We start from the raw sequence: 26,722 nt of genomic DNA, 5'->3' as shown, positions 1-26,722 counted from the left end.
AGTTTAAATTTGGTTTTATTGTGTTCTTGGTGGAGCTTTTACTTGTGGTTTTGTTTTGTTTTGTTTTTTTGTATCTGGTTGGAAAACCCCCTTTAGTAATTCCTAGAGTGGAGGTTTTCTGATGATAAATTCCCTCATCTTTTCTGTATCTGTGAATGTTTTTATTTCTCCTTAGTATTTGAAGGATAGCTTTGATGGGTACAGTATTCATGGTCAAAAGTTCCTCTCTTTCAGGACTTCAAAATTGGGGTCCACTCTCTTCTAGCTTGTAGAGTTTCTGTTGAGAAATCTGATGATAATCTAATGGGCCTTCCTTTATATGTTGTATTCTTCTTTTCCCTCACTGCATTGAGAATTTTTTTTTTGTCGTTGGTTTGTGCTAATTTCATTATGATGCGCCTTGGAGTAGGTTTGTTAGGGTTGAGAAAACTCGGAGTTCTGTTTCCTTCTTGAATTTGAGGCTTTAGTTCTTTCCACAGGCTTAGGAAGTTCTCATCTATTATTTCTTTGTGGATGTTCTCCATTCCATTTTCTCTCTCTTCTCCCTCTGATATACCTATTATTCTTATGTTATTCTTTTTGATGGAGTCAGACAATTCCTGTAGGGCTTTCTCATTTTTTAAAATTTTTGAGTCTCTTCTTCTCTCTGTTGTGCCTCAAGTTGCTTGTCTTCTATTTCACTAATCCCACCTTTTATCTGGCCTGTTCTATTAGCTTAGCTTGTTACCTCATTTTTCAGCTCGTGAATTGAGTTTTTCATCTCTGTTTGATTTGTTTTTATAGTTTCAATTTCCTTGGTAATATATTCTTTGTGTTCATTGAGTTGTTTTCTGAACTCCCTAAATTGCCTTTCTGTGTTTTTTTGTATATCTCTGAGTATTTTTAGGATTTCTATTTTAAATTCTCTGTCATTTAGCTCCAAGGTTTCCAATATATTAAATTTTTTCTCCATAAATTTTTCCTCATCTATCTGTGCTACCTCTCTGTCTTTTGTATCCATGATATTTGATTTCTTTTTCCTTAAGAGCATCTGAGGGTGGTTTTGTTGCTAGTATTAATGAGTCCCAGGTACAATGATTTGTTTTTGATTGAGAACTGAATGAGAGGAAAAGTAAAGGAGAAAAGAAGAAACTAATATAGAGGGAGAAAATAAAAGAAAGAGGAAAACACAAAAAGAAGAAAAAAGAATAAAAAGAGAGAGAGACAGAGAGAGTTAAGGGTTTTGGAGTGCAATCCTCATAGAGAGAAAGGAAGAAGAAAGAAAAGATAATGGGAGATGTAACACTTATGGGTAGTGTAATTCAAGGAGAGGAGAGAGTAAGATCGACAGAGAATTAAATGATCAAATTGGAAGAGGAAGAAAATAATCAAGAAAAGAAGATAAGAGAAACAAATGAATATAATAAAATGGGATAGGTTATAAAGTCTGTGGATTATTCTTGATTTTGAGAGGTTATGTTCTTGCTTTTTCTTTTTTCTCCCTCTTCCTGATTGGTGACTCTGTACCCCGGGTTCTGCCTCTGTAGCATGCTTAGGTAGAGGTTTGCAATTGATAAGTCTCTATGGTGATGTTATATATTGGGCTTTGGTCTCATTGGCAGTCGAGGCTCATTAGCATTTGCAGGCTCTGTCAATTAGAGAGTTTGTATTCCCGGAGCCTCTCTCCTAGTCTTTCCTTCCTGAATTAGTAGCCTGATGATCCAGCTATGGGGTTTCTGCTGTCTCTGCCTGGAGAGTAAGAGGCTCAAAGAGCTGGCAAATCCCCACTCTATTCCCACTCAGCACAGGGCTCTGGGCAAGGCTCAGTCAATCAGAGCCACTAGTATAATCAGGCAGGGCTTTGGCCCATACAAAGACCTCTGACTCTGTCCCTCTGTTCGGGAACATGGGTGCCCACTCCCAGGGGAATCTCTCGCCCACTATCTGCGCTCACCAACCAGGATATCCAGCCAGCCACCTCTCACTCTTGGTGAGGCGCCCCGCCCACACAGAAAAATTCCAGCATAGTAAATTTTTCTCCCACTCACTCCCCATGCACTGCTTTTTGGGGTGCAGGGGTGACCTCAAGACTCTGGTTTTGGCCCACAGAAAGGCCTCTGACTCTGCCCCTCTGTCCGGGAACACAGGCGCCTACTCCCAGGGGAATCTCTCGCCCACTCTCTGCGCTCGCTGACCAGGATATCAGGCCAGCTGCCTCTCACTCCCAGTGAGGCGCCCCGCCTGCATGGAAAAGTTTGAGCGTAGGGAATTTCGCTCCCACTCACTCCCCATGCGCTGCTTTTCAGGGCACAGGGGTGTCCCCGTGACTCCAGTTTCAGCCCACAGAAAGACCTCTGACCCGGCCCCTCTGTCCGGTAACACAGGCGCCCACTCCCGGGGCTCTAGGAGAAATCTCTCACCCACTATCTGCGTGCACCGACCAGGAGATCAGGGTGGATGGCTGTCCCAAGTGCCTTTCTTTGTCTGGGTTTGGCGCGAGTGTTAGCTTGTGTTGACTGGGTTGCCATAAGCACAGTTTTTCCTCGGCTTGAATGTCCATGCCACAGCCTGGTTCGGACATTTGTGCCGCAGTCTGGTTCTATTCACACCCTATGCCCACCTTAGTTCCTATACTCTCAGTTCCCAGTGAGAGCAGCCCTTATTTAGGTTAGTGAGGAAGGCGGAGTGTTTCTTCCTCCTTATTTCCTTCGGGGTTCATTATATATTTAGTCAATTTTTCGCTCAATCATACCTTCACGTTTAATGTGGAACATCTGGAGGCTCCAAGGATAGATTTTTCTGTCTCTGGTTGAAGAAGATCTTGTTGAATTTTTGGGGAGATTTATCAGTATTTCTTCTTACAGCGCCATTTCTCTGACGTCAGTCCTGAGACTATTTACATCATGGAAAATGGAAAATGCTAAACTCTCTTCTAGAGAGAGTTTAGCAACTCACCACTAAGTGTAAAGATTGCTTGGAGTAAAAAAGATGAAAGAACTTTATTGGATATAACATCTTCATGGGTGTTGAAAACACCATAGTATCAAGGGTTGGAAAGGAAGAAAACTCCATGATGTAGGAATCAATAACTCAACTTTGAAGAAAAGTCTTTAGGAAATGTATTTAATGAGTTCCCTTAAAACAAAAAAAGCAAATACATTATTAGCATTAATGATGTTTATATCACTCATATTTTTGAGCATGTACACCATCTTTGACACAACCAGTATAGGACAAAAAAAATACACTAATAAATATTTGCATTGTATATGTTCTTTTTTTCTTTACATGTTTATTCAATACATATTTATGTGATACCTCATGTAAGACACTATTATGGCAGATAGCAGAGGGACTTAAAGATGTTGACCTCTATACTATCTGGAGCTTATATTCTAGTGGATAATCAGATAAACATATCTAACAATGACCAGAAATTACTCCCCAAATGCAGTAAGTGCAAAGGAGTTTATACTTATAAATTTGCTCTGAGATTGAACAAAAAGCAAGTGAAAGCTTGACAAAAGGTACAAGGATTTTAGGGATGAGTAGTGTTTTTCAAGGTGCAAGAAGTAGTAGAAAAGCAACTTTAGATCTGCGAGGATGTTTGAGTAAAGACAAGGAGAAGTTTAGATGTAAAATAAGTTGAAAGACATTTGTGTAAGGTAGTCTGCTACTTTATGAGTATGGCAGATGGAATAAAAGATGGGGGTAAAGAGGGTGCTGTGTTATTGGGTTGATGCTATATTGCCTACTAAAATGTGAGGACTTCAGCTTGAGGCATAGGATATAATTTGATAGGATTTTTGACTTAGAAGTATTACTCTGTGGAGGAAATTGTACAGAGCGGAAAGATAGAATGTGTATCGGACAGAGTTCAGTCATGCTAATAGAAACCATCGTAGCGACTTTAAATAGAAAGAGGTTTGGCAACGAGAACTAGATGCTTAAAATATCATCTGAAGGACTGGAGGAGGATCCTTCTGTAAAAATTCTTAAAATATCACAGTGAAGTCTATTTGCAACAGAAGCTACGAGTTTTCTTACATTCAGAAGGGTGAAGAATCAGAAGGCTGCTTTTATTTCCAATGCAACCATCTTTTTAAAAACCACAAAGCTAGTGACAAGAGACTAAGAAATGAATGTCTCCAGGACTTAATTTAGCAGCAGAAGTAAACCAAGAAGCAGGAAATGGGCCTCCGTCTCATATCTGCTTTCCAAAGGTAGCAGAGTATGCATCTAATAAGCAGAAACTGAGTTGATTGATAGCAGAAACCTATCTGAACATGAGTTTGAGAAACACGGCATTTAGTTTTCTATTCTCAAAACTACAGGAAGCCACACTGAAGAAAGGAGGAGTGAGAAACCAGTTTCTGACTGACCATAGATGGAAATTAGTGAGAAGGCTGCAGTGCTAGCCCTGGTTAGACAAAGTGATGCTGCATCTGGAAAACGGTTTAGAGAAAATGAAGTGATGTGGCAAAGGAGAGTAGAAATGTGGAAAACATCACGGAAGAGATCACATCTTTACAACTTGTAAATTATTAGTTTGGGAAGAAGTGGATCTACTTTTTGTACTGCCTAAACCTTATACAATTTGATGACTCTCTTTAAGAAGAATGCAAAATTGTCCATGAAAAATGTGACATGAAATTAATATTTATTTATTTATTTTTAAGTGGGGGGAGGGGAGACAGAGAGACAGATTTCTGCATGAACCCTGACCAGGATCCACCCAGCAAGTCCCCTTCCAGGCAATGCTCTGCTCATCTAGGACCATTGCTTGGAAACCCAAACAAGCTATTTTTAGAACCTGAGGCAGAAGCTCTATGGAGCCACCTGAGCTCTCAGGGCCAACTCACTCCAACCAATCTAGCCATGGCTTCAGGAGGAGAAGAGAGAAAGAGAGAGACAAAGGGGTGGAGGAGGTGTGTGGAGAAACAGATGTTCACTTCTCTTATGTGTCCTGACCGGGAATCAAGCCCCGGATGTCCATATGCCAGGCCAACGCTCTACCACTGAGCCAACCAGCCAGGGCCAATATTTATTTCTAATATAAAAATAAACCACGACGAGTTGTTATTATAAGCCAAAATCCACAAATATTTAAAATTTCAGAAAAACAACATAATATATATTTTCATTATTAACTGCCTAACACACCTCTATAAGAAGTTTATCTACAGTTTTGACTGCAGCTGTTGGATCACTTCTTCATATGACAAAAATTCTGAAATATTTTTATTGATAAAAGACAATTAACTCTTATCTAGCATAGTTGATCAAATTTGGAAAATTGATACTCTAGAAAAGTTTCTTTTTTTAAATTGAATTGACCAGGGTGACACTGGTTTACAAAATTATACAGCTTTCAGGTGCTCAATTCTACTTTCATAATTCATTGAAAAGATCACATACCTTTTAATGACTCTTCTAACTTGGGAAAACGTTTTTCATATTTTATCATGTATGATATCAAAGGAAAAAATTGCACCCAGCCAAGTTAGGTAGTCAAGGAAGTCTCTATTTAAGACTATTGAAATAGGTAAGAGAGGCTAGCCTGAGCTCAACTCCACTATAATAAAGGCTGGGATAATATAGGGGATGGATTCCTAAGCTGAGGATATTAGAGGGAAGATTGATCAATGGGACATGCTGAGCATATTGAACTGAGTTTGCAGATGTACTTTTCTGTGTTTAGGCCATTCGTGTTTGCTAATTGACACCCATAAAACTAGTCTACAACCTCCCTGCAGAGGCTGGGAGATAGAAGTGCTATCTCAATGTTTATTTGAGGTAGATTTCAATATTTTATGTATACTTTTTTTAAATTAAATTGATTGGGGTGACATTAGTTAATAGGATCATGTAGGTTTCAAGTGCACAGTTCTGATACATAATCTGTATATTGCATTATGTACCCACCGCCCAAAGTCAAGTCATCTTTCACCACCGTAAATTGGGCCTCCTTTACCCTTTGTCACACCCCACTGCCTTCCCTATGGTAACCGCCATACTGTTGTCTGTGTCTATGAGTTTCAGTTTTATAATCCCACATATGAGGGAAATCATATGGTTCTTAATATTTTCTGATTGATTTACTTCTCCTAGAATAATATTCTCAAGATTTCATGTTGCCGAAATGGCAGTATTTCATACTTTCTCATGGCTGAGTAGTATTTCATAGTATATATGTACCACATCCTTTATCCAATCATCTATCAAGGGACACTTTGCTTGTCTCTATGTCTTGCCTACTGTGAATAACACTGCAATAAACATGAGGATGCATATATCATTGAAAATAAATGTTTTCGAGAGTGTTTTGGGTAGATATCCGGAAGAGGTATGGTTGGTTCATATGGTAACTGTATTCTTAGTTTTTTTGAGAAACTGCCGTACTTTTTTTTCATAGCAACTGTGCCAGTTTATATTCCTACCAGCTTTGAATGAACGTCTCTTTCCCCCCACAAACTCTCCAACACTTGTTATTACCTGTCTTCTTGTTACTAGAAATTCTAACAAGCATGAGGTGATATCTCATTGTAGGTTTTTTAATTCACTTTTTCAATTCATTATGTTAACATGGATTCAGGTGTCTTCCATTGCTGGTGGCAATGTAGACTTGTACAGCCACTTGTTCCATTTTAAAATGGAACTGCCTTTGACCCAACTATCCCACTTTTAAGAATATATCCTAAGAATCCCAAAATATTGATTCAAAAAAAGATATGCACCCCATGTTTATTGCAGCATTGTTTACAATAGCCAGGATTTTCTCACCATCCCCGCTCTCCATGAAGCAGTTCCTGGACTTTAGTTAGTGCAGCCTGTCCTTAGTCCTCAGGCCTTTATCTGCCACAGTGACCTCTGTGCTGATCTCTCCCACCCCAGCGTCTAAAGTGCTTCCTTCCTCCTTCATGGTCTGATCCTGAAAGTCAGGTGCTGGAGCCAGTCAGCTGGCTGGGTCCGTTATTGGGGGCATGTGCCTTTCTGTCATTGTAGATTTGATTTTCATTTTCCTAATAGCTAATGAAGTTGAACATCTTTTCATATATATGTTGATCATTGATATGACTTCTTGGGAGAGGTGTCTATTCAGATCCTTTGTCATTTTTTAATTGGAGTGTTTGTTTGGTGTTGAGTTGTATAAGTTCTTGATATATTTTGAATATTAACCTCTTAGTGGAATTGTTTGCAAATGTCTTCTTCCATTCATTTGGTTGCCTTTTTATTTTATTGGTGGTTTATTTTGCTTTGCAGAACATTTTTAGTTTGATATAGTCCCATTTATTTATTTTTGCCTTTGGGGTCAAATTCATAAAGTGTTCTCTACAATGAAGGTCTATAACTTTAGTACCTATGTTTTCTGATATGTAATTTATTATTTCAGATTTTATATTTAGGTCTTTGGTCTATTTTGAATTAATTTTGATACATGGGAACAAAATGTAGTCTAGTTTCATTCTTTTACATGTAGATTTCCAATTTTCTCTGCACCATTTACTAAAGAAGATTCTTTTCTCCATTGATGTTTTTGGCTCTTTTTTTCAAGAAGCATTTTCTCATTTACATGTAGTTTTATTTCTGAACTCTCAATTCTGTCCCAGTGGTCTGTGTGTCCAGTTTTAGTTTAATTTAATTTATTTTTGTTTTTTTTATTTGTTTGTTTATTTGTTTTACAACACCATCCTGTTCTGATTGTAATAGCTCTATAGTATAATTTGAGGTCAGGTAGTGGGATACTATCAGCCTTATTCAATTTTCTCAGGATTACTTTTGCTATTTGAGGTCTTTGGTGGTTCCATATAGATCTAATAGTTTTTGTTCTATTTCTTTAAAAAGTGTCATTGAGATTTAGGTGGGGGTTGCATTAAATTTGTATATTGCTTTGGTTAATATGGCCATTTTAACTATGTTAATTCTTCCAATCCATGAATATAGAATATCTTTCCATTTCATTGTCTATTTCAATCTTTTTAATAATGCTTTGTAGTTTTTAGATATAGGTCCTTCACATCTTTTGATAAATTTATTCCTAGGTATTTTATTTTTGTTGTTGCAATTGCAAAAGAAATTGGTTTTTTTCCATTTCTTTTTCAGAAATTTAATTAAAACTAAATTTTTGATAACTGATAATAGTTGGAATTCTTGTTATTGATTTGGCCCCTACCAAATACCAGACATATGTAGTCCTTACCAGTGGGTAAGAACAAAGAACCGAATAGTGTGGTAGTTTCTGATATTGTGGCCTGCCCTTTAGGGGAAACAATCTTTAATCACCCAGTCTTATTCTTCAAATCACTTCATGCAAGCAGTGAGTTTCTTCTGCTCTTGCAAAGGCAATCTCACTAACTATGTAGAAACATGGAAGTTAAAATTAAATTTCAAGCTGTCCTGATGTTTAAAAGATCTGCATGAAAATTCAATCAGCAGCACACTTTTAATTTCACATTATATGATATTGTTTGAGATTTCATGACAAGCCTGGCAGTTTTCTCTAGTTTTCTAGTTTTCTCTAGTTTTCTATTTTCCTTAAATGTAAATTTTCCAGCTGGTTACTGATGACCTAGGTGGGAACAAAACATGTGATCTGTATCAGTCAGGATTTTATTCAGCTGCATGAAACAGAAACCCAAACAAACTTAACTAAGGAAGTTTTTTTTTTATGTAACCTAAATACAGAGGTAATCCAGGTACAAGGAATCTAGTGCTAGTGTAGCTGCTCAGGACTATAATACTTTGAAAGGGTGAGCAGGCATGGCTTGTTACACTGTGGAGTCTCTTCCTAGCTCCTTTCTTCACCATTCTTACCAGTTATTTAGCATTTCATTTTATAGCCACAGGATGACTGTTTTGCCTTCTAGCATCTAGTCTAAATTTAAGGTGTGAGAAAGGAAAAAAAAGCACAAAGAGAAAATGGAAATAAAGCCTGACAAAGAATTATGTAGTGAACACTTAACACAACAAACACTGTTTGCCAAGCACTCTTTAGAATCTTTCCAAATAGTAACTCATTGACAATATGCTGAGTCCATCACCTTTTATAATAAGCTGTATACATCTCATTGGCCTAAACTATGCTACATGGCCATTCCTAGAGGAAAAGAGATATGGGAAGGTGAGCATTTCATAATGGACACACTTGACTCTATGTGGTTCCATTAGTAAGGAAGAGTGGAAGAATGGGTATCAGGCAGACAGCCAGAACCATTGGTCCCAGTGTATGTAATAGGGCCAGTAATTTGGGCCAGAGCACAGTTGACTAAGATCTCATTGGCTGACTTGATGATTTGTAACAATCATAGATGTCAGATAAAGAGGCCAGAGATATGACATGAACATATTTTCTTTTATAATCATTCAATGATCAACTTTACTGTGGCCTAAATTAAACTTTACTATAATAACTATTATAGTAGCTCTTTTATTTTATTTTTTAAATTTTGACTGAGAGCCACTGACTCACATGCATGGCAGAATAGAAGGTTAATCAAGGACAGTATAGGTCATATCCTCCCCTGGTAAGGTATAAGGGAAATGGAAGAGAAAAATCTAAGCCAGTCAACTCATCTGTACTTTTCAGCAGCTTTACTGGAGTCTTATCTGTCTAAGTGGCAAACTTCTGGAAGGCAAGGTTCATTTCTCAGATTCCTTTATTGCCTCCATAAAGGTTAACATAGGCAATATTCAAACTTTGTTCACTGATGTCTAACCTGATGAAGACAGTTTATCAGAAAATTGAAGTTACAATTTAGGAACAATATATCAACTAAATATTCAGCTCACTTCTTCAAAATCAGTGACTTCAAGGGATAAGAGTTACATTTCCCATAATCCACTTTGTATGTGAATGTACTAAAAAAAAGATTTAACTTTTGCCAGCATCCTCAGAGTGCAATTTGGTGTTCAGAGAATATCAATGTAGACAGAGACCTTTACTGTCATTTATTCCTAACCCCCTATTTTTTTTTAATTTTTATTAGAAATTGGAGGCTCAGAATAGTGAAATTACCTATAAGGTTTGAGTGTATGACTTTGATACTTTTACTTTATCTAATTTACTAAGTCCGCACAACTTTATGTTTATTAGAAAAACTTTTTTTCTTACCACCTTCAAATACCTCTATGAAAAGGTCATTCCAACACCGATACAGCATCAGAGGAAGCATCAGCATTTTCCCCTGATATTTTTAATCTCCTTTTAGCAATAAATCATGAACATAAATTAAAGAAAATAAATCCTTTCACATTATGAAGTTTGTACTGGTTAACAAAAAGAAAATGCTTTTTCAAATTGTTTTTTGAAAAAAATAACAGCTGTTTCTACTTCCATAGGTGGGAGAAGTATTATAAAAAACTATAATTTATTTCTGGGGAGATGAACTGGTGTGTGGGGGTAGAGAGATGGGTTATATTTTTCTCTTCCTGACTCATGTTGTCATGAGTCAGTACAGTGGCAACTCAGTTTCCTGGACTCTTTCTATAGCACATAAATCTCTGGATACTCTTTCATTCATAACAGAGAGGCTGTTTGACTTATTGGAAAAAATGTTGAGTTTGGTGTCAAGAGACCTTGGTTTAAATCATTGCTATGTCACATACCAGCTTTGTGATCCTGGATAAGTCTTGATATTCTGAACCTTGCTTTCTATAAAATGGAGACAATAACTGACAGAACTGTTGTAAGGACTATATTTAGAGTGACCGTTTATTTCCATTATCTTATTTTGTGTTTCCTTTATACAGAGGGAAAAATTCATAAAACTACTAGACCAGTTGCACAACTCTTTGAGAATTGACCTGTCAAAATATAGGGTATGTACAAAATTATTTACCTAAAGGTAAATACTGTGTTTGGCTCAGTGACTTCTTGTCATATTGTAAAATACTATTCATTATGTAATGATGTAATGGAAAAGTAAAATCCTGATTATGGGATCTCATTTCCTGTCACATGAGAAGGGTCTACTAAATAAACAAGTATATGTCCCTTATTCAGGCACCTTGCCACACATAAGCCTACAACAATACTGTGTGTGCGAGTGCACGTGCAGCTTAATATACTGCTCACAAAAATTAGGGGATATTTCAAAATGAACATGAAACTATAAAATATCCCCTAATTTTTTGTGAGGAGTATATTATATACTTCTTTTAATAACCATCCAATTGAGTGGTCCTCAGCTAACTTATGAAATAGACATGTGGCCCAGTCCTCATCTTGAAAGCTTACCCCTTGTTACTGAGATAGCCTGCTGATATTTCTCCAGCTTTTCAGATTCCTATCGGAACCTGCTGCTTAAGCATTCTTTCTAGATCAGTACAGTGAGCTTTTTTGAAGCTGCCCAGAGTTCATTGTCAACAATTCTCCACTTCACTTCCAGGTGAAACATGCACAAACCCACACAAACACAAATATATATTCATGCATGTGTGTGCAAATACACATATGTAATTTTAGTCTAATATCTTAGTTATAAAATAAATTAGTTACAAATTTTGTCTATTAAAAAATCTATAGTAATAATGATTATTCTTTATTTAACAGTTATCCCTAAAAATCTGTTCATGACTGCACACATGTATTTCTCCTATATTTATTTTTTAGTCACTTATTGATGGATATCTTAATTGTATATTTCTGAAAATTATAAAACCAAATTTTGTCAAACACATTTCATCTTGGACCTGGGGGCAACCCTTTGTGAAGAGGTCTGCTATACTAGGGTATAATACAGATAATTGGGGGGCAAAAAAGACCTTCAGTTCACTTATTTGCCATCATTTAGAGACCCCCAACTCTACTTCAGTTCATAAATAGCTAAAAGTTACCCCTGGTTTTCCAGAGAGTTATTTAAGAAGCCAATCTGAGTACTTCTACATTTTTATATGATGTCTCTCCAAATCTCGTTAACATTTTATTAAAATTCACAGTACTTCAGGGAAAGATTATGTAGTGCAGTCTTATTTTTTAACTTTATAAAACTTCTTTATGATTAAAAGTAAATGCAGCACCTGTAAAATTTCCCAAAGTACTTCTGAAAAAAATTACCCATTTTGAGAAAATTATAAAACTATTTTCAAACATATGCTGTATTTGCCTTTTAATAGCAAAACTATTTTATAACAAAAAAGAATAACCTAATAACATTGAATTAATATTGTTTTGTATATTTTTATTGCATTGTGAGAATAAATAGAAGGATATAGCTCCCTAAGATAAAGAAGAGAATATTGCCAAATTGTTTATTTTCTGTAATGTTTTATAATAAAAACATTGTAGAAATACTGTAGGGATATTTTTAAAATTTTACACAGCTTAGTTCTCATTTTCTTTCACAGAAAGCTAGTTTTTATTTATTTTCCCACCAGTATTAATGCTGACAATTTACCTATTTTTTTGTTGCCTAACCAACCAGGAGAACTTTCCTGCCAGCAATGCTGAGAGACTGCAAGATCTGAAATCAACGGTCGACCTGCTAACAAGTATCACTTTTTTTAGGATGAAGGTATCTTATTTTATTTCTGTCACTGACATAGTGTTATATAACACATTTATTTCCTATAAAGTCTGGATTTACCTTTTTTTTCAAGTGAAATATAATTGACTTACAATATTACAATGGTTTCAGGTATACAACATAATGATTCACTATTTATATGCATTACAAAGTGATCACCATGATAAGTCTAATGTCCTTCTGTCACCGTATAGTTACTGTAATATTCCTAATTATATTCTCTATTTTGTTCATTACTACCATATGACTTACTAGTATTTACCAGTATATTTTATAATTGGGAGATTGTACTCTTCAATCCCCTTTACCCATTTCACTCATTTTCTCACCCCTTGTTCCTTTGGCAACCATCAGTTGGTTCTCTGTATCTATGAGTTTCCTCCTGTTTTATTTTGGTTATTCATTTGTTTTATTAGATTTCACATGTAAAAGAAATTATATGGTATTTGTCTTACTCTGTCTTATTTCACTTAGCATAATATCTTCCAGGTTCATCCGTGTTGTTCAAAATGGCAATTTTTCATTCTTTTTTATAGCTGAGTAATATTTCATTGTGTGTGTGTGTATGTGTGTGTAATATCTTCTTTATCCATTCATCTACCCATGGACACAAAGGTTTCTTCAGTATCTTAGCTTCTGTAAATAATGCTGTAATGAACAGAGAGGTGCATGTCGTATCAAGTTAGTGGGTTTTTTTTCCTTCAGATAAATATCCAGAAGTGGAATTGCTGGGTCATTATGATAGTTCTATTTTTAATCCTTTAAGGAACCTTCATACTCTTTATCATACTGGAAGTACCAGTTTGCGTTCTGACCAACAGGTTATAAGGATTCCTTTTCTCTACATCCTTGCCAGCACTTGTTATTTTTTGTCTTTTTAACCATACCTATTCTGACAGGTGTGAAATGGTACTTTATTATAGTTTTGATTTGCATTTCCCTGATAATTAGTGAAGTATATAATTAAGCAACTTTTCATATGCCTGTTGGTCACTTGTATGTCTTTGTTGGAAAACTGTTCAAGTCCTCTCACCATTTTTAATTGGATTGTTGTTGGGTTTTTTTATATTGAGTTGTATGAGTTTTTATATATTTTGGAAATAAACTCCTTGTCAGACAAACATTTTGCAAATATTTTCTCCCATTCAGTAGGTTACACTTTTGTTGTGTTAATGGTTTCCTTTACTGTGTAAAAAGATTTAGGTTTACTCTTCTCATGATCAGTACTGTTCAGCCTCAGCAATTAGGCTGTGGTGCTTTTGTCTGAGTTTAATGAATCTTCCAACATAAGATGTGTTGAAAAAGAATTATCCTAGACACAATATATTTGAACATATTTGGCTCAAATTTAGTTTTAAGTTAAACCTATTTTAAACAAAGCTCCCTAGTAAGTGGACATGGCACTTACAAAAAAAATACTAAGAATGTTAAATGAAAATAAAGTTTACTTCTTACCTTAGTTTTAACTCAGATGTCTTGCTGAATTTTTTGTTGCAGGAAAATAACTGACTCTTAAGATGACCCCAATTGTGGTCACTTCTGTTTTTAGCACTGGCAATGTCTACAGAAGAATATATTTGATTGCTTAAACTATTAATATACAGTATTTAATTATTACCTACCAAACTATGTAGGCATTTTTTTTTTAGCTATAGCTCCTCTGCTTTAATAGCAAGTTCTCTGCAATCATAATTTGGCTAGCTGAATAACTGACACAAAACTTTCCTAAATCTACATGGTAGGCTATGGGCTAAAAATTTTTGCTCTTGGAAAAAGAGTTTGATGACATTTATTCAGATAATTCTTGTACAGAATTTTTTTTTTATTTTTAGTTACCCATAATATTTTCATTAGGAGCACTAAAAAGGGTAATTTATGAGAGGCAGAAAAGAAAATCTTACTATATCAGCGATTATTTAGATTCTTTTAAGTTCAATTAAAATTCATTTGGTTTAAAATCAATTAAATTGGATGCCTGAGATGAATAGAATTTATGTCAATTCTGATCTTCTGGCGGCAGCTGCTGGAGCAGTGTGTAGAGAATGATAGGGATGCTTGTCGTTGGCACTGAGAGGCTGGGGGAATGAGAGTGAGGCTTGGAGCACCAGCCCAAGTGCTACCTATCTGCCATCCCTTAGCCATCAGCCTTGCAGCATATAGAAAACAAAATCTCCTCACACTTGCACCTCCTCCTGCTCCATCCTCAATTCCAGCTGATGACTTTGCTTTCTATTCCACTATAAAAACAAGAGCAAAGATGGGAGAGATTCCTCAAGCTCCAACCCCATGCTCTTACCACCCACCCCATCTACCTGCTTACCTGTATCTTTGTCCATATACTCTTCCTTCTCTCTTTTATTACTCTTGATTAGCTGTATTAGAAAAGGCCATCTCTTCCACTTGTCCAATTGATTGTATCCTCTTTTGAGTTGGTTCAGCAATCCTCTTCACTCACCTGAATTATCAAATTTTCCAACTCTACTGGATATTCTCCATCATCAAACAAGCTATTAATTTCCAATCTAAACATATTGCTTGATTCTACTTTCTTCTACAGCTACTACCCTAATTTCTCTTCACTTTGAACAACAAAACTCCTCAAAATAGTCCTCTTCACATTCTTTTCTATTTCTTTTTTCCCATTATTCTTTAAACAAATTTCCACCCCTGTTATCTTTTCTTCCTCATTACAGACAGTAAAACTCACTTTCTGTTGCATAGATCTATTAGTTTTGACAAATGTGTAGTTGTGAAACAACCTCTGCAGTAAAGATGTAGTTCCATGAGCCTCCAAAATTCCCCTGTGCTGCTCCTTTTTAGTGTCGATCCCTTGCCTATTCCCTGGTGACCACTGATCTGTTGTCCCCCTATGGTTTTGCCTTTTCCAGAACATCATGTAAATGAAATCATATATAGCATAATGCATTGGCTATTCAACCATCTTGTTGAGTGTTTCAGTTTATTCTTTTCTTTGCGGAGTAGTGATTTTTTGTTAGGTATGTACTACAGGCATTGGGTTGTTTCCAGTTTAGAGTAATAACAAATAAAGCTGTTAAAAATATTTGTGTATATGTTTTTAGTGCAAACACAAGTGTTCACTTTCCTTGGGTAAATGCCTAAGAGTGAGGTTCCTGGATCATTTGATAAATGTATGTTTAAGTTTATAAGCAATGCCAAATTGATTTCCAAAGCAGTTGTACAGTTCTGCATTCTCAGCAGCGATGTGTGAGAATGCCAACTCCAGTTGTTCTGCTGCTGGTGGTGGAGCTCTTGGCTCTTGGTATTTTCCACGGTTTTGATTTTTTTGTCCCTTTTTTACCATTTTAATAGGAATGAAATATCTTATTGTGATTAATTTTCTCTATTAATATTGTTGGTCATCCTTTCTTGATCTGATTTGCCACCTGAGATTCATTTATGAAGAATCTATTAAAATATTTTGCCCAGTTTTTATTCAGTTATTTTCTTATTCTTGAATATTAGAAATTCTTTGTATACTTCAGATACAAGTCTTTTTTATCAGCTACTTTATTTTCTAATATTTTCTCCCTGTCTACTCTTCACCTTTTTATTTTTTATCAGCAAAAGTTTTTAATTTTGATGAAGTCTGCTTTAACAATTTTATAGTTATTAATAGTGCTTTTGCTTAAACCAAAGCCACAAAGAGAGTCTCTTTTTTTTTCTAAAAGTTTTAGTCTACCTTTTATATTTTGTTCTTTCATTTAGAGAATTATTAATAGGCTGTGAGGTATGGGTTCAGGTTAATTTTTTTTTGCATATATATGTTCAATAGTTCTAACACCATTTTTAAAAAGGAGTATATTTTATTCATTGAATTCCATTTACACCATTATAAAAAAAAACAGCAGTTGTCCATATTTGGGTTTATTTCTGGACTCTGTATACTGTTGTCTATACTTTTACTATTACAATACTGTCCTGATTCCTGAAGTCTTCTAGCAAATATTTAAATCAGATAGTATGAGTTCCTCACCATTTTTCTTTTTTTCCCCCCTAGAATTGTATAGGTGATGTTAAGTTCTTACTAAAAATTTTTATTGGGATTGCATTAAATCTATAGATCAATCTGGAGAGAACTGAAATTTGAACAATAATAGATTTTCAAATTAATCCTTATTTTTTTAACCTACTTCAGTCAGATGTTTACACCATTGCTTTACCAAAAATGATCTTGTCAAAATCCCCAATAACTAACTAAAGAAACAACAACAACCGCCCTGGCCGGTTGGCTCAGCGGTAGAACGTCGACCTGGCATACGGGGGACCCAGGTTCAATTCCCGGCCAGGGCACACAGAAGAAGCGCCCATTTGCTTCTCCACCTCCCCCCCTCCTTCCTCTCTGTCTCTCTCTTCCCCTCCCGCAGCCGAGGCTCCATTGGAGCAAAGACGGCCCGGGCGCTGGGGATGGCTCCTTGGCCTCTGCCCCAGGCGCTAGAGTGGCTCTGGTCGCGGCAGAGCGTCACCCCTGGTGGACACGCCGGGTGGATCCCGGTCGGCGCATGCGGAAGTCTGTCTGACTGTCTCTCCCAGTTTCCAGCTTCAGAAAAATACAAAAAAAAAAAAAAAAAGAAAGAAAGAAACAACAACAACCAAAAAAAAAAAAAAAACCAAAGTCATTAATGACCACCATTTTGCAAAATCTACTGGTCAATTTTGATCCTCATTCTACAGTGTTCAGTATCACTTAATTTATTTCAACAGTTCTTCCTCTAGGAAACTCTTTAGTTTCTAGATTTTTCTTATTGCTTTGTTTTCCTTCTATATCATTGGCTGCTCTTTTCTGGTCTTCACTGCTTTGCTCTAGTCTTCACTGCTTTGTTTTTTCTCTATTGCCTGGTGTCAGGGGACTATAATTACCGAGGGTTTATTTCTTGGACCTCTTCCCTTCACTAACCATGTCCATCTAGTCTCATTTCTTTTAATTCTTCTACAAGTTAATAATTTCCACTACTCTAGATTTATATATCCAAATGTCTGCTTGAAATCTACCAGTGCTAGTATGCATAACAAGTCTCTCAATCTTAACCTGTCTGAAACTGAGCTCCTGATCTCCCAAGTACAGCCTTACCCATCTAAGTTGAGACCACCTCCACTATACTAGTTATTCAGGCTAACATCTTAGGGTCCTGACTCCTCTCTTTCCCTCACATCAATCATACAATGTCAGCAAATCCTGCTCTTCCTTCCAAAGAAACTTCTTATAACAGCCAGCTCCTAGCTTACCACTATAGTCCAAGCACTATCTTCTCTTGACTGGATTATAGCACTATTCCCATTACTGGTCTTTTTACTTTTTCCATAGCCCACCTTAAAGCAGCTTAAGGGAACCTTTTAAAAGTCAAGTTCATTTTGCCCTTCTATTCAAAAAGTCCAATTTTTCCCACCTTGTTCAAAGTTAAGGTTCTTATAATAGTATATATATGGTTTTTCCCTGTTCCCATTACCTTCTCTAAGTTCATATATATTCACTGTCCTCTGTATTAGTTCTATTCTACTGAAATACTTCCTATCCCCTCTTCTCTGTTTTCTTATTTTTTTCAACATGCATCATCATGCAATATATTATAATTTACTGATTCATTTTGTTTACTGTCTACTAGAATTTAACTCCATTAGGAAAAATATTTTTATTTCTGTTCATTTTGTAACAATTCTGTTCATTCTGTAACCATTATCTGGCATATAATAGGTGATAAATATTTGTCGAATGATTGAATAAAATAAATGAATGAGTGCTGTAGTCACTTTAAGTGTTACTATTTGAATATTTACAACTATGAACATTTTCACTGAGTTGTCACATTAGAACATTAAAGCAGATACTAATATTTAAAACATTTCTGAGACCGCATTTTTCCTGAAGATGGAAAAATCAACTAAAAGCACTTATTCAAATTGTTTGACTTGTTTTTACTAGATTGCAATGTTCTATTTTTCTTATTTAAGAGAATAATTTGTCTGTCAGGTTCTGGAGCTGCAAAACCCCCCAAAGGCCAGCATGGTGGTAAAGGACTGTGTCAGAGCTTGCCTGGATTCTACGTACAAGTATATTTTTGACAATTGCCATGAACTCTATTTCCAGCTAATAGACCCGGTAAGAAGAGACACGTGTCTTTCTATTTCTAATGTCAATTTCCATATGTTCAGAATGATAATAAATGAAAAAATTTGTTTAGTTTCACATTAACTGGAGATTTTCAGAATTTTCACATATTTTTTTACATTTGAACATCACTTTTATATACATGAGATAATTCACCACTTACAACTTTAGCAAAGGTGGATATTATTGTTTAAGTTTTTCAGGTGAGGAGTCAGTTTTAGAAGAATTAAGTGATTTGTTCAAGGTCACACAGTGGGCAAGTGGCAGATTTGGGGCTAGATTTAGGACTCTAACTCCTGCTCTTATGTTCTTCCCCTAAATCATACTGCCTCTTTTATTATATATTTTACTTCAGAAAAGTGAGAGATGGAGAAATTTTTATAAAATGGAATGGTAAAAATGTCATATGTTATATAAATTTATTAAGAAATATTTCAAAACTACAAAAAATAAATAAATCAAACATGCATAGATTTACCACTTAGATAACCAATGTTAATATGTAGCAATATTTGTTCTGCTTTTTATTGTTTAAAGGTATTAAATGCTACCTAAAAAAAGGTATTTCACTTTGCACTTCTTCAAAATTTCATTCCCCTCTCTTCCTTTCCATCTTCCTTCGAGATGAACACTTTTTATATTGGTGTTTGAACATTTCTTCATATGTGTTACATGAATACTTCAGTTTTATTTTCTGTGAATTGCCTATTAATTCTTTGCTGATTTTTCTCTTGCCTTGCTTGTATCTTGCTTATTAATTTGTAGAAAATTCTAAAATATGTTCTGCACAGTAATTGTCTATTGATTATGTTGTTTCATATATTATTTCCTTTTTATATGCATTATTTGGTTGTATTGAAGTTTGCTGATGCATGCTCTGATTTATATATTGCTATTACTTCTGTACAACTTGTGTTAGGGGATGACTTTTTAACACGTATCTATTGCCTACTTCCCTGACGAATTCAGTTTTTCCACTATGTATTAAAAATTGTGCAGTTACGTGTGGAACATTCTGGTTAATTGAATGGGTCAGATTCTAGAAAGCATATGTTAGATGAAGGTGAGTGGGACAATTCCAACCTAGGTTTCAAGCTAGGTTTCTTGTGATATTAAATCTTTCTAGGGGCACTGAGTTTTTAGCCTAATAGAAGAAAAAAGTAAACCTGATGTTTGTGATTGTCTAAGCAAAATAATCTATAACCACATAATTGCTAGTAACTTTAGCTTGTCATTTGTGTTAGGTGTGCTCTAGTTTAAAAACTTGATTCTCTGAGATTTCTAGGCATTACATTGTCTCTCACTTATACTCTACCAATGGGTTGACTTTCTAGCTAATTTCCTTCATCTCTTTTCACCTCTTATCTACTTCCCACAAGTATTTTTTCACTCGTCTTCTACATTTTCACATCATTGTTTCATTTTACCTAAAATATAAAATTGAAAATTTTTATACCATATAATTTACCATATATAACTTATAATTAATCTTACCAGTCCTTACCAGTCCCAATTTTCTACTCCTTGTAACTCCAAACCCAAACTGATCCCTCACATAGACTTCAAAATCGATTATTTCCATGAATTCACCATCCTCTCTTACCTCCATGCATTTATGTGTCCTGTCCTATATGCCTAAAATATTCTTCTCCCATTCTCTGCCTTCATCAAAATCCAACTTAGACCTGATCTCATTCTACTAGTTCAGACCCAGTGGATGAATCAAATCAAGGTAAAGTAGCATACTTTAGTGTATTTCTAATATAATAATAATAATAATTAATAATAATAACATACAATTTTATTTACATAAGAGATGTAGAAATATGGGGAGTTTCCATAAGCAAACATGCTCCTAACAAAAGGTAAATAAATTGCTACATCAAAAGGAATTTAATATAGCTTAATATTTGCTGAATTTCAAAAAGGATATGTAATTTGCTAACCAACTTGTAGAATGATCTATAAATTTTATATGAAATTTTATCAGTTGTGGGGAATGTTTGGAGCTAAGCTTTAAATCTTAGAAAAAGACTTTTTTGTAAACATTGTTCTTATTTGAAATTCTAAAGGAACATTCATTGGATCTGAATAGTTTAAGAAACTAATAATCCCTAGAGCCCTTCAGGAACTATCTCAGAACAATTTTAATGATTAAGGTACATTTCCCCTCAGTTGATGTCAACTTTATTCTCCTGAGAGCTTAAGTGAAGGCCTTTTCTTTTTTCTCACACTATATACTGGAGTTGCCCTCAAATTCTGATAATAGTACCTTCAAAATTAAATATCTTCACAGTACATTTAAATATTGACCACTTTTCACCAGCTCCATACTTCGGCCCTGGTCTGAGCCACCATCATTGCTCACATATTACTGCATAAGTGCCCAATAGATTACCACCTTATTTCTGTTCTTAACAGAGCAGCAAGAATGATCCTTTTTAAAAAGAAGTCAAATTAGGCCACTCTTTTGCACAAAATCTTCTAAAGTCCCTCAGTGGCAGTCAAATGTAAAGTCCTTCCAACGACATATAAGACATAGGATCTGCCTGGCCGGTTGGCTCAGCGGTAGAGCGTCGGCCTGGCATGCGGGGGACCCAGGTTCGATTCCCGGCCAGGGCACATAGGAGAAGCGCCCATTTGCTTCTCCACCCCCTCCTTCCTCTCTGTCTCTCTCTTCCCCTCCCGCAGCAAGGCTCCATTGGAGCAAAGATGGCCCGGGCACTGGGGATGACTCCTTGGCCTCTGCCCCAGGCACTAGAGTGGCTCTGGTCACGGCAGAGCGATGCCCTGGAGGGGCAGAGCATCGCCCCCTGGTGGGCAGAGCGTCGCCTCTGGTGGACGTGCCGGGTGGATCCTGGTCGGGCGCATGCGGGAGTCTGTCTGACTGTCTCTCCCCATTTCCAGCTTCAGAAAAATACAAAAAACAAACAAACAAACAAAAAAAGACATAGGATTGTCCCATATTATACCTTCCACCCCACTTACCCTATTACTGCACCCCTTGCACATATCATCATGTGAATGGAGAGCCAAAGAGTTTACCACAGGAAAGTAACATGAACAATGCTAACCCCTGATACTAGGACAGTGCCTGGATCACAATAGATGCTCAAAAAAGCATTGGTTTTATGAAGTGAGTAAATGAATAAACAATTTTTATCAAACAGTAAGAGCATATAGGAGTGTGTGGCCTATTATAAACATGACAGAAAGGAGTATTCTGTTGCGAGGCAGATGCTCAGTGCTCGTGTAAAAGCCTCTTGCAATTTTACTGGGTCATGTTCAGGAGAGGAGGCGTGGGAGCAGTTGATGAAAGCTTCATCTAGCCCCAACTAGTAAAAAGATCCTGTAGTATCCTCTGGCTCTCTTGTGCTTCAGTTCCCTGGAAGGAGATACACTTCAGATGGTATAGGTCCCAGATGGAGAAGGGCTATCCAGCCTGTTCTAGACTGGATATTTAAAAATTAATCCATTATTGCATTAACTCACTGAGATATGGGGATGTGATACTACAGCATAACTTGGCTTATTTTAACTAACAGACCTGTAAATATATGCCGAACCTGCCACCAAAACTACTTATTTCATATATATTTATGTCTATATTATAACCCTATAACCTCCATTCATTCATGAGATTAAGTAAAATTCTTTGCCATTATCCAAAAGCCCTCTAAGTTCTGAACTCTGACTATCTTTTCTCATTTCAGCCTCATTTCCACCTTACGTTCTATGACTCAGAACACTAAACTTGTTAGTGCCTTTCTCTACATTGTCTTTAGCTGTCTAAAGTTGCTTCATCCTCCCAACCCCCTTCATGGCTAACTCTAGCTCATCTGAACTGTTCAGAAAGCCCTTGGGACCTCTCCTACCTGAAGTAAATATTCCTTCCCTCAGTGCTCATAATATGTGCACTTATGCTGAATTTATTAGGCACACAATATAATATTGTTTTGGCTTATCTTTCCCAGTAAGCTGTGAGTTTCAGCTCTGTAGTCCCAATATTCAAAGCTGTGCCTCACACAGAATGGAGTTGATAAAATAATAAAAATCAAATATGATAAAAAAAAAACCAGTATTATGTCACTTAGTTAATTAGTTTCTTTCAACAACTCCACTTCCAAGCCTGTGATGTAAAACTTGTTCTCTGATATCAAAACCCTTTTTTAAAATTCTGGCTCTACTCCTTACTAATTTTGTGGCATTGGGTGAGCCATTTAGCCTCTTCATGTCCCATTTTTTTTCATTAGGACATATTTTTAATATTCATGCTACTTCTGATTTATCTGAGTTTTCTCTAGAAGATTTAATGCCTGAAACCAAAATAAAATAAGAATTTTAGGGTTGTTAGATACAGTGCAATTCTGATTATTTAAATGGGGAAGTATACTTTCTCCAAAGGGGTTTTGAAGAACCAGATGAAAATAGTGCTTGGAATAAATATGGAAATTAGATTTTAGAGAATGTCAACAATCACAGTTAGCAGAACAAGATATGACCTTGGCTGGTTAGCTCAGTGTTAGACCATCAGCTGGCATGTAGATGTCCTGGGTTTGATTCCCAGTCAGGGCGCACAGGAGAAGCAACCATCTGCTTCTCCACCCCTCCCCTCCTGCCTTCCTACATCTCTCTCTCTCTCTCTCTCTCTTCTGCCCCTCCCACAGCCATGGCTCCATTGGTTTGAGTGAGTTGGCCTAAGGCACCATGGATGGCTGTGTGGCTTCTGCCTCAAGTGCTAAAAAATGGCTCAGTTGCTGAGCAATGAAGCAATGGCCCCAGATGGATAAATCATCGCTCCCTAGTGGGCTTCCAGGTGATCCTGGTCAGGGCATATGCAGGGGTCTGTCTTTCTGCCTTCCCTCATCTCACCAAAATAAAATAAAATAAAATTTAAAGGACAAATAAGATAGAAGTGTGGTCTCTAGGGGCTGGCTGCATGCTCATGAAGTGGCATTTACCTCCAAATGTGGCAATGTGGACACACATGATTGATCTCTTGCATAAAAAGACACCTAAGAGCTCAAACTATAACCAGACCAATGTTTTTACAGTTATAGTTTATTAATTAATAATGAGTCTGAGAATTTTCTCATAAGCTTATTAGCTTTTTCAGTAACCATTTTATAAATTGTCTATTATTATGTGAATTTTAAAAAAATACAATCTCTTGGGTTTTTTTTCTGGTTAATATTCTAGCATTTCTTAGTTTTTTGTCAACCTTGACATAGCAAATATTTCTTGCACCCATCATCATTTTTTACCTTTGATACAGTATACATTTATAAGTTCTCATTTTAATATAATCAAAGTGATCAATTTTTCTATTTAAAATTAGTGCCTTGGAGGTTTAAAATATCTTTTCTACCCATCCCACAAATATAGGGAGACATTATATAGACTTAATAAAATGGATGTGTTCTAGGTTGGTAATAATCATTATTAATTAAGATCATCCAACTAATTTCTGTTGGCATTATTCCATGTTCTTAAAGCAACCTTCAAATTACAAATTTTCTTTTTATATAAATTACCTTCCAGGAGAGGACAAAACAAAACAGTCTCAGGTATATTTGTTTGCCCTTTATTTTTTTTTTAATTATTATTTTTTCCTAAGGTATCCTCAGGACCAGCACTAGTGCCTAGCATTAATAGCACTGAATATCTGTCTGGACATTTGTCTATCTGCCTATGCATCCATCCATCCATGTCTATCCATCTACCCATTTGTCTTTTCACCTACCTACCCATGATTCATCCATGAAAAATCATATATTTTTACTTAGAGACTCTTCATTTTCCTCCCAAATTAAATCCCCTGTCTCTTACTTCTGAGGCCATCTCTATTATAATTTAATATTAGCATTCTGATTCATCTTTGTGTATATTTATTATATATGTTTATTACCCATATGCAGTTCTATTTGTATCTCTATCAATCTTTCACATACTACCTCAGATAAAAAGTAGTATTGTGGCATGGTTATATGTGCTACTCCAGAACCAGACTGCCAAAATGTTATTTGATAGGTCTGAAAGTTTTAAGCTCAATACTCCTTTTTGAGAACCTATGCTGATACATTTAGGTACACTTTATTGATTTTTTACAGCTTCCTATCACATTAATACACCACCTTTTTTGCACATCAACTTCAGTATATCACTTTTACAAATAATAGTGCAATGAATATGTTTGTTGTAGAAGTTGCCAAGACCAGCTCAGCCATGGCCATGCATGAAAGGAAGGTGCTGCAGGACTCAAGAAAAACATATACAAGACACAACATACAGAGAAAGTGGGTACAGGGAACTCCCAGACTCTAGGACTGAGAGCCTAGATCACTGCAGCCTCATCAAATTTATTGGTCTCTTTGTTTATTAGGTAAGTTAACAGAGCCTGGGTTCAGATGCATAGAAGGGTAATTAACTAATGTCTTTCAGGTATGAAAGGAAAAGACCCTAGGGATCAACTGATTTCCTTTAAACCAGGGGTCTCAAACTCGCAGCCGTGCGGCCCGCCCACCAATTTTGTGCGGCCCGCAGACTAATCAAACTTCGTGGATTAATCTGCGGGCCGCACAAAATTGGTGGGCGGGCCGCAAGTTTGAGACCCCTGCTTTAAACGATCTTTCCAGTGCTTGCAAGGGCAACGTTCTGCCCCTGCAGAACCTGGCATTCCAAAGTCCACACAAAAGACTCATCTCAGGACCACAGTCTAATTCACAGCTATTTTCCCACAGAAGTTATGTGTGCACCTTGCAGCCTGTGCTCTTAAAGAACAGAAGAATGCCCTCCTTTCTGTTAGGTCACCAAAAGCAGGGCACACAAAGCCTGCTGAGTTTTACAAGAAATTTATTTGTGCATCTGTGAACAGATGAGCTGAGACCCTAGTGGCTTCAGCAGTGAGACGATGAAAAGCCCCATCCTATGTAGAACTGAGATTGGTGGTATTTCCTGTTGCAGGGGTTTTTCCATCATAAATTTCTGTTATGTGTGGCAGTTAAACAAGGGGAGGGGGTGGTGCAGACTAAGTCAGATAAGTGATGGGAGGATGACTAACTGACAGGATGTCCGAGGGTCATGCGAAGGTAAGATATCAATCAGGATTGCTCACGTGGAGAGTTATGGAACTGCCCTGGTGCTGGGTCACCTGAAGTTCCACCTGGCTAGCTAGGGCTTTTCATAAGGGGCCCTGGACCCTAATGTAAACTTTTCTCTACTCTTCCCATTTCTACTAGAAATAATACAGATTTGCCATCTTGTATTATATGGTCAAATGCACCCTCTCTTTTTTAACATGTGTTAAAATGCCTTTTTACTTGTGTGATTCCCATGGTAAACACTGAGTTTAATGAAAGCCGAAACTCTATTTGTCTTACTATTGAATTTATAGCACAAGACAATGTGCCTCATATATAGTAGCAGAAATCAATAAGTATTTGCTTACTTAATGGAACTTTGATACAAAAATATTTAAAAATATATTTTTCAGTTACACTTGACATAATATGTTAGTTTCATGTGTGACAGTGATTAAACATTTATATGTATACCTTACAAAGTGATCATCTGACACCATACATATTTATTACAATATTATTGACTATATTTCCTAGGCTGTACTTTATATTCTGTGACTGTTTTTATAACTGGCAATTTCTACTCCTTAATCCGTTCACCTTTACCACCCTGATTCCCCCTCATCCAACAACTGTCAGTTTGTTTCTGTATGTATGAGTTTGTTTCTATTTTGTTTGTTCATTTATTTTGTTTTTTAGATTCCACATATAAGTAAAATCATATGGTATTTATCTTTCACTGGCCTGTTTCACTTAACATAATACCCTCCCTGTCCATCCACATCATCTCAAATGGCAATATTTCTTTTTTTTCTTTTTGGATTTTTCTGAAGCTGGAAACAGGGAGAGACAGTCAGACAGACTCCCACATGTGCCCGACCGGGATCCACCTGGCACGCCCACCAGGGGCGATGCTCTGCCCCTCCGGGGCGTCGCTCTGCCACGACCAGAGCCACTCTAGCACCTGGGGCAGAGGCCAAGGAGCCATCCCCAGCGCCCGGGCCATCTTTGCTCCA

The 26,722-nt window shown here is 36.5% G+C and overlaps 1 protein-coding gene across 1 annotated transcript in view; it reads left to right on the top strand.

Moving 5' to 3' along the window:
• UNC13C (unc-13 homolog C) overlaps positions 1-26,722 on the top strand; it is a 665,319-nt gene that overhangs the window by 361,710 nt on the left and 276,887 nt on the right. The window contains exons 14-16 of the mRNA XM_066276244.1: positions 10,729-10,797; positions 12,402-12,491; positions 18,490-18,618. Coding sequence (XP_066132341.1) covers positions 10,729-10,797; positions 12,402-12,491; positions 18,490-18,618 — 288 coding nt within the window. The remainder of the gene's footprint in view (positions 1-10,728; positions 10,798-12,401; positions 12,492-18,489; positions 18,619-26,722) is intronic.

Source organism: Saccopteryx bilineata, chromosome 4, assembly GCF_036850765.1.
Source record: "Saccopteryx bilineata isolate mSacBil1 chromosome 4, mSacBil1_pri_phased_curated, whole genome shotgun sequence".
Lineage (NCBI taxonomy): Eukaryota > Metazoa > Chordata > Mammalia > Chiroptera > Emballonuridae > Saccopteryx > Saccopteryx bilineata.
This window is presented reverse-complemented; position numbering and strand designations above follow the sequence as displayed.